A 9,499-nucleotide genomic window follows, 5' to 3' on the forward strand; every position below is an offset into this window, starting at 1 on the left:
TTTTTTTTTTTTTTTTTTGTCAAGCGATTTGGTTGGATTTATGTGTATAGATTAAAATAGATATATACAGCAATAGACAGAACGGGCAGACCAAGTGAAGAATATTCTTCCCGTTGCATAGAGTTTTCCATGAACATGTCTTTGAATGAGGGACACCAAATTTTTTTGGATTAATCAAATACCATGCATAGAAACTTCACATAGAAGAAAGTTAAAAGTTAACGTTATTACATGGTCAAAACATATATTTTTCGTTTGTTCGAATTTCGAGTTGCAACTTGCAAGTTATAATATTCTTTTTTATATACTAGTATCAGATTCACGATTCGATTAGGTTACTACTACTATCCGAATTGATATTTCATCAGTTCCATAAATAGTCGAAAAAAGTCTATAAACTTGAATATGTCATGTGTGTTGTTGTTTTACTAGAATAAGTTGAATACTTTTCAGTTTTCACAGCTATCCTATTTTTCAAAAATAAAACCAATTGAGAGACCAAAATAAATAACTTGTTATATAATTTAACAAACGTACATATTATTCCAAGAAAAAAAAACAAAAATGCGTGAATGGCAAAACCAGTTCACCTAATCAGGCTTGTCGAGCCGACCTCATCTTGTTGAGGAAACTTCCGCAAACCCCATTTACTATATAAACAAACAACTCCTCCATTACTTTAAATAAATCATCGGACGATTTTACCCTTATCCCTCGCCGCTTTCACACTAGGCACTTTCCATGTACATCACTTGAACTGTCGATTTTACCCTCTAAAGCGAGCTTCCGCGAAGAAACCCACACAACCAAATTGGGATTTCAATCGCAATTTCCGAGACACGGGACCTTTCCCCACCATCATCTATCTTAGCTGGCTTCCATGGATGTTCCTTCTCAGAAATCCCAATTCCCTCCCCTCCATCCCTTTATAAAGCATCACTCTTCATTCTCATCATCTTCAGACCAAATAACAACATCAACGTAAACACAAAGAACAAAACATAGAAACCCATTTTTAAAAAAATAAAACAACAAAACATCATACAGCAGCTCTAATGGCGTCACCAAAGTCACCAACAAGACCAACCGAACAAAACCCACAACCACCCAGTTTCCACGATTACCTTCCCGCGATGGCCGGAAACCTAGGCGGAGAAGGCCTGATCGGAGAGCTCTGCAACGGATTCGAGCTGCTGATGGACAGAGAGAAAGGAGTCATCACGTTCGACAGTCTCCGACGAAACGCAGCGGTGGTTCTCGGTCTCGGGGATTTGACTGACGAAGACGTCAGGTGTATGATTAAAGAAGGTGATTTCGACTGCGACGGTGCGTTGAATCAGATGGAGTTTTGTGTTTTGATGTTTAGGCTTAGCCCTGATTTGATGGAAGCGTCTCGTTGTCTCGTCACGGAAGCTATTGAGGAGGAGTTCGGTGATTGCTCTCGTCGCCGGCATTGAAAACACCGGAGAGAGAGAGAGAGAGAGAGAGAGAGAGAGAGAGAGAGATTTGGGGATCATGATTCATCTTCCTCTTAATTGATTTAATTCGATTCATTCGTTGTTACTTATTTCCCACATTAATTAATGTTACCAAATTCACATAATTCTTTGGATCATACAAATTTACAGTTTACTTTTGTATTACAATCGAAATCAAGCACAAACAAATAAAAACAAAGGTGTGTTTTTTTTTGGGAATAGATATAAAATTACGGGGCAGAAGTATAAATTAATGACTTTACGGGGGCGTTGACTAAAAATTAACCCAAATAAGGCTATTATTAACAAGAGAGCTAGATTTCTGGGGGAAAGTTTAGAAAAAGGTTTCAGAGAGAGGAGGATCGATCGAGCGAGCTGCAACTTAGTTCAATGGCGACCAAAGTCTACATCGTGTATGTCAAAATTAATCAATTTCCCTTTGTATGTTAAGTTTTGTATTAGAAAACTTGCGTGTAAATGCGATCATCATCGATGGGTCAGGACTCGATTTATCGCCCATCTTAGATTCTCTGTGGTTAGTTCGTTTGATGTTTAAGTTGCGGTTAATACAATCATGTGTCTGTGTTGCTTGCTACTGTGCTGGGTTTGGATTCTGAAATTCTTGTACTTGGGGAATGAAATGGTGTTTTTGACAATTCACAAGTGTAACTAACGACGAACAGGTACTACTCTATGTACGGCCATGTGGAGAAATTAGCACAAGAGATTAGGAAAGGTGCTGCTTCTGTTGATGGAGTTGAAGCCATACTCTGGCAGGTCAGTGTTAATTTTGTTTCGTGGCTCTTCGTATCCAATTTCACGAGCACATTTGATTCTAAAAATCTTCGTGAATGTAAGAATTAAGGTTAAAAAAATTTGTGCTTGTATCTCTGTAAGAAAGAAAGGTGATTACATTTCTTTCTTTCTAAGACTTTCTGGTTTACTGTAATTGTTATTACTTTAGTGAGTCAACATTATTGACTGGATGATGACTACTTGCTTAGCTATGCCTGTTTTCGAAACCAATGAGCTACATTAGTTTTAGCATGTATTGTTGTCGTCTCTTTGGCATAGCTTCTTTATCTCTGACTAGTAACTACAAGTTATTTCCTAAGGGTCAGAACCAAAACAAATCTATATTTTACCATAAGCTCTGCATTTTACTTTTATGTCTATATATTGTGCTTTCCCTTTAGTTTTTTTTACCCGAAACACTAAGCTCCTTGATTTTTCATTTATTATCTGCTCTTAGTGTTTCTGATCATTGGTTATCTTTAAATATATTCATATACTATATATATATCTGTAAAAAAAAACGATTGGGTACACTGAAGTATTGAGCTATCGTTTGTTCTTGACAGGTACCTGAAACGCTCCAAGAAGATGTGCTCTCTAAAATGAGTGCACCGTCAAAGAGTGATGCTCCTATCATCACCCCAAACGACCTTGCTGAGGCTGATGGATTTGTCTTCGGCTTCCCAACAAGGTTTGGTATGATGGCTGCTCAGTTCAAGGCATTCTTAGATGCAACCGGCGGCCTTTGGAGGACTCAGCAGCTCGCCGGCAAACCAGCCGGAATCTTCTACAGCACTGGCTCTCAAGGTGGTGGTCAAGAAACCACTGCGTAAGTTTGCTTTTCGCAATCCAAACAACATTTAACATCTTTGCTATTTTTGTTGATAAAAAAAGGGTTTTTGTGTAGATTAACTGCCATAACTCAGCTGGTTCATCATGGAATGATATTTGTCCCTATCGGGTACACATTTGGTGCCGGTATGTTTGAGATGGAGAACGTTAAAGGTGGAAGCCCGTACGGGGCGGGAACATTTGCTGGAGACGGGTCGAGACAGCCAACAGAATTGGAGCTGGAGCAAGCATTTCATCAAGGGAAGTACATCGCCGCCATAACTAAGAAGCTCAAGGGACCTGCTGTTGCTTAGAGCTCTCTCAAAAAGATAATGTTTTGATTCTTTGTTGGTAAATTACTACGATTTGGTATTTTGCGATTTTTTCGTTTTGGAATTTTCCAACACTGAATGAGTTGATTCAGCCCACACAGCCAATAACACACCATTTGCCTTTGATTTGTAACTTGTCTCTCTGTTCTGACTTGTTTAGACGGGAAACTCACCTGTACCAAATATAACACATCACTTAAAAACATCGTTGCCCACTAAAAAGGCCCATCACTTGAAATTCATATCAAATATCAAAAACTGGACGGCCTAAATCAAATCGGACCTGCTTCTACGTAATAATGCGATCTCTTGGATACGACTTCAATGTCTAAGGCTGTTCTCGATGTCAAGTACGTTAGCGACTCGGCTGAAACACATTTAAAAACGCCAGAATCTATCCAGTAATGTATCCTACTATCACTTACAGAAAGTATTTACCAACACTCTACCCTTTCTGTTTTGAAGCTTTACATTATGAGAATATTCAATGTATCTTTTGAATCTTTATATTATATGATTTAGTTAAAGCTTTAGTATCGTGAATTTGAATATACTTGTTGAATCCAGACCAATGAGCATCGATCACTGAACGAATCTAGAAGTAAAACATAAAGTATTAGTATTTGGCAAAGTCATAATGAGGGTATCCAATGTTCTTGTTTAATTAATCCGTAACCCAAGAATATTCAAGTCATTAATCTCAAATTAAGCTTTACTGAGCGGATGGTCTTAACTTAATTAGTCAAGCTCCTTGGCACAAAGGAGTTTGATTCCCATCTCCTGATCCGGTGTGATATATAGAAATAGAATTGTTAATAAACAATTTTAGTTACTGCATTATTACTAATCCAACAATTGGTGGATTAGTCAGTAGAACCTCTATAAATTAATATTCTTTAAATTAATATTCGCTATAAATTAATAAATTTTTCCAGTCCTGAGTTGGACCGGTATAAAAAATAACACAATTCGATAAAATCATAAGATAATACTTTTTTTTGAAATCCTATGTAAAAATATAGTCTCATCAATATTATAAATTAATAATGATATAAACTATATATATATATATATATATAAGAAAATTTAGTGAAATATGGCTCTGTTGTTGTTTGCCTATTCTTGAATTTGCATTCTTGTTGGAGCTCTTCTATAATTTTTCTCATTGCATCAAAAACTTTTTGTGTTGTTTTCTCAAATTGTATCCAAAAATTGTAGAGCGTCTTACACGCGATAGCTGCTTCTTTACGTGTAATTGATTATAAATATACCGTAATATCTTCTTTGACTTGATCATGAAGAATAGTAACAACAGTTTCTTTTAAACTATGATCTTTTAAACATTTATCATTTTCACTTTGATAATCTAGTAAACTATTGACATCAATTATATTACGATAGCCAAAATTATAAATTAAGAAATATAAAAGTGTGAATTATAACAAAAATATCTCATTTTTAATCGAAAATATTCAAAACTATGAAAATGAAAAAAAATTTCATAAATTAATATTTTATTAATTTATCGATAAATTAAAATCTCTATAAATTAATAAAATATCGTGGTCCCGATCTTATTAATTTATATAAGTTTTTACTGTATATGAGATGGGGAGAAACGGAGGGGACCAAATTAAACTAGTCGAACATGAGGTATCAAATTGGTTTATTCGATTCAAAGTGCGACCTAGATGATAACTTGGTCAGCGATCAAAAAATAAAGTATTATTTGTTTAGTATTCACCTAAATTGCAAATTTGCAATAGAGAGGGTATCCAATGTTCCTGTTTAATGAATCCCTAACCCTAATACTATTCTTTATTGTGTGAAGCAAGTCATATTAATCTCGCATTAGCCGGAAGCTTTATTGGTACTGAGTTTAATCCCCATCTCCTCCGGTGTGAGAATTCAACATAGTTCTGAAAACTAATAAAAGTTCAACCAGATTTACCGTCTGTGAAAGGTAAACTTGAAACGATTCAACTGGTGGATAGAGAACACCTATAAATAGTTGTGAATCCATACTACGTTTATAAAATATGACTCGTTTGATTATAAATTATAGACCCGAAGTTTAGCATATATCAAAAAGCTTACGTTTATATATTTTTAGCTTGTTTATACATTTGTTGCTTCACTTTAGGGTATATTGGTTCGATAGTAGAGATAAAGATACATATTGCATATTGTTATCACACAAAACAAAACAAAAAAACAAGTAATATAGTTCTGATTTCTCACGTTATATTTGAAGTAATAATAATTATTACATAGTATGTAAATAAACGTTATGATTAAAACCTAGGATTAGTTAAACGCATAAATGGTTTTGTGAATGAACAACTTTAGCTACTGCATTATTACTAGTCTAGCTAAAAGATCAAAGTGGAATTTTGTGGATTGGTCATATGATCATATGTATGAGATGGGGAGAGATGGAGGGGACCAAACCTAGTCGAAACATGAGGGATCAAATTGGTTTATTCGATTTGAAGTACGACTTAGATGATATAATTTTGTCTAATAAATCCACGACATATAAGACAAAATAATTGAAACTTAAAGAGGTGTTACTTAATTTGGCCAAATATTATAACATATCCAAAAGATCCATGAAAGTATAATGCCAACCAGGTATTAATAAATCCAAAATAAACTACCTCCCTAATTTTAATAATAATAAACTCTCAAATAATAATTCCATTGTTGTATGAAAGAGTGACAAACACTATGTTGGGTATAAGTTGTTGCATGTGCAAGACCCGGAAAATAAGTATTATTCCCTTAAATTGACATATGAATGGTTAGGACAAAACGGAAAGTTCAAATGATGTTATTCCAAAGCAGTTGAACTCATTGATTCAAGAAAACTCATGTGGGTCATAATATTAATAAGATCTGATTAGTTAACGAAATACTCGTCATAAAACCGTAGTAATCACTACTACCCCACTGGTTTAACGTAATTTTTGTTCTTAATCATCATAGTTCATGTAAGTAGGTATATTAAAATAGAAATAAAACAAATTTCCTATAGGTTGGTCGTCGACTAACAAATTGGTTCGAAAAGATCAGGACAGAAAAAGAAGATATATATGATGGTTTTGGAAAACGATGGGCATGAGACATAAAAACATTGCATACCGCATTACGCGAGTATGCACATATATTTTAATATCCCCAAGTTTAGAACAATCCATGACGAACTTGTTTAATTATTCTTATAAGCAAAATTATGATTATCATGTCATTGTCCCAATGTAGCAACAAAAAATCATTAACATGGGCATGTTTACTGTTTCATAATAAAACTTTTGAACGTACAATATACTTTTCATTATTTTTGTTATCTCAAAGAGGCACAAACACGGCTTTAAAGAATATATATATTTTGTAGTTGAAGTCAATAAGTGATAGACTGTGGTTATTTGGTCATTGCAGTATGCAGATGCAGAGTATGTGACCTTCAAAATTTGCCAAGGGATAAAAAAAGAAAAGAAAAGAAAACATTAGTATGTAGATAAATATCACTGAACATATCTACACTACATTATTGTAGTAGTATATTGTGAACGTGTGGTAAGCGACATTATCAAAGAAAATTCCAAGGCGTCTAAATCCTAGTTTATCTTCTTCAAGTGTTAAAGGGATGACAAAAAAAAAAAAGTCATCGTTTAACCTCAACAGTAAAAATGGGCTCTAGTCGACACGGCCCACTATGTAAGCCCGAAAGAAGACCAAAGCTATGTCTACCACACGTGCGGGACCCGGTCAAAAGTCAAACTCTTGGTCGCATGTGTCCGTGTCTTTGAGCGGATATGTTGCATTGCAACTAGCCCGCCCACCCACAGAAATCCATCCTTACACACGCTGCTACACCGACTTGATGGTTCTGATTAGTGATCACGTTTAAATAAGACGGTTAGAAAATTTTGAGCGGTTGAAAAGAAGGTGGTTAAAAAGAGAAGAGATAAAGATAGCAGATAGAAAAGATGGTATGGTAGAAGAGAGTGGTTGAGTATTTTACTTGATTGGTAGCATTATAGCAGTTGAATAGTATATATTATATTAAATTATAAAAAAATTAAATTAATTTAATTCAATAATAAAATATGGAAGAACATATTATATTTTATAACATGAAAACTTAATAACCAATAAATTATAAAAATCGTATGCAATAATAATAAATATATTTTAAAATTCCTAATTTGAAATATTAATGGTTGTTGTGTTGATTATCTAAACATTTCAAACATATAATTGTAATTTAGTTCCGAAATTAGGCTAATAATAAGTTCTTACAAGTGAATCTGTCATTAAATTAAAATTGTGTATATATTTTTAAAGCCTAAATTAATAACGCAACATAAAAATTTATTGGGCTAATTTGAAAATCCAATCAAATTTAACTTCTTCACATATATTACTACAGACACATAAATATTTTCCACTTTTTTAAAAAAACCATCATTATGAACAAATATTTAATGCAAAAAAAATTGTTTAATCTTCTTCGTTTGCAACTGAAGTTATCAAACACTCATATTTTTTTTGTGGTTGGTTTTCATTTTTTCAACCGCTCAAAATCACTTCCAACCACTCATTCCTTCCATCAACTCCAACCGCTTATCCCAAACACCATCTCCAACTGATATGATGATTGGTAGCTATTTGAACATCTTGTTTCCAAAAAAAGCGATTGAGTGCTACCAATCAAAGTCGATGTCTCTTGCGCCATCTCAATTTTTATATTATCCGGATACATAAAACTTGTAATAATTGGTCATGCTCCGTTTTAGCAAATACATCAAAATCCAAATAAGTAATGTTCTGCTCCGTATGAAATAGATAGGTGCTTCTGCCACTGTTCTTTGATTCTTGCGAATGAGACACCTTCGAAGGATATATTAAACAAAATCCATTCTTTTTTTTTCTTTTCTATCCAAACATCCATAAATCTATGCGTTTGAAATTCATTTTTTTTTATCTAGCCATTAGATTTTGAAGTTCTTGTAATTTTTTTTTGTTCCACTACAACTATTTAGACACACAATAACGATACATGAGGATGCTACTAAAACCGTCACTCGATATCCAAAGTCTTAGAAATATCAACTTCAATGTAATAACTTGTAACATTTTGAGGGGTAAAACAAATTTGGTTCCTCTTTAAAAACACATTTTTTTTTTCTTGGTGAACAATAAAGAGCAAAGGCTATGTTGTAATTTAAGACAATGTCACGTGAAGGGCCGTGTGTTCAAACTGTTCATCGACTCTGGTAGGTCCAAGTCAACGCAAGCTTATGGACACTTGTTGAGATCTGAGAGGGTTATTATGGAGAAAACGGTAGTTTGAGTCCCCACAGACAGTAGCAGTGAACCGGTCGGTTCTGTGCCTGTGTGGGTTTGTAGGTTTTGTCTGTTTCCTCCTCTAGTGTTTTAGGGTCTCGTGCCTGAAAACTACAGTTTTCTTTTCCTCGAGTCCATTGTTGTTTTATCCCTGTCCCAAGTAAAAACTACACATTTTGATGCCGGGATAAAAAAAAGTATATAATTTGATTAAGATGAAGAGTGTAGTACAATATTTACACTTTTGTTTTTGATTTGTCATACAATCAGAATCTAAATACATCTGGATCATGATAAACAAGTTAAAGATTATACTACAAATTTTGACCTCTCTTCTTAGAAAAGGGAATATTAATTTCAGAAGCTGTACAAACCTAGAAGGAAATTGGTAAAGATCTATTTGTCAAAAGAATAATTAAGACCAACATTATTAAAACAAAATACAAAGGGTTAAATCTCCAACCATCGTTGTTTTCTAATTATCAATGACACACACAAGAATGGGTTGTGACATGAGACAAGACAACCTTATCTTTAACGTCAGTGGCGCAGTAGTACTCAAGTACAGTTTATCATTATTGCAAACATTTAACGGTAAATTCTAAACTTTGTTGACACAGGAAAAAATATAAGTACCATACACTGCACTTGTTCAATATTGTTGGGTGTTGGGTCTCTATCTGTAAAAATGTCAGACGTTTTCCTTTTTTT

General features: G+C 34.0%; 3 protein-coding genes across 3 annotated transcripts in view; 2 read left to right on the forward strand and 1 right to left on the reverse strand.

Annotated features, from left to right (window-relative positions):
* Window positions 1-859, reverse strand: part of LOC104727720 (G-type lectin S-receptor-like serine/threonine-protein kinase At4g27290) — a 4,245-nt gene extending 3,386 nt beyond the window's left edge. Inside the window, exon 1 of the mRNA XM_010446798.2 lies at window positions 771-859. Within this exon, the coding sequence (XP_010445100.2) occupies window positions 771-859 (89 nt within the window). The remainder of the gene's footprint in view (window positions 1-770) is intronic.
* On the forward strand, window positions 815-1,603 carry LOC104722203 (calcium-binding protein PBP1-like). The gene has a single exon (XM_010440339.2). It carries the CDS (start codon window positions 1,056-1,058, stop codon window positions 1,455-1,457), a length of 402 nt encoding a protein of 133 aa, XP_010438641.1. The 5' UTR covers window positions 815-1,055; the 3' UTR covers window positions 1,458-1,603.
* LOC104722204 (probable NAD(P)H dehydrogenase (quinone) FQR1-like 1) lies at window positions 1,743-3,562 on the forward strand. The gene is made up of 4 exons (XM_010440340.1): window positions 1,743-1,891; window positions 2,162-2,255; window positions 2,840-3,102; window positions 3,181-3,562. Exons 1-4 carry the CDS (start codon window positions 1,869-1,871, stop codon window positions 3,416-3,418), a joined length of 618 nt encoding a protein of 205 aa, XP_010438642.1. The 5' UTR covers window positions 1,743-1,868; the 3' UTR covers window positions 3,419-3,562.

Source organism: Camelina sativa, chromosome 11 (assembly GCF_000633955.1).
Source record: "Camelina sativa cultivar DH55 chromosome 11, Cs, whole genome shotgun sequence".
NCBI lineage: Eukaryota > Viridiplantae > Streptophyta > Magnoliopsida > Brassicales > Brassicaceae > Camelina > Camelina sativa.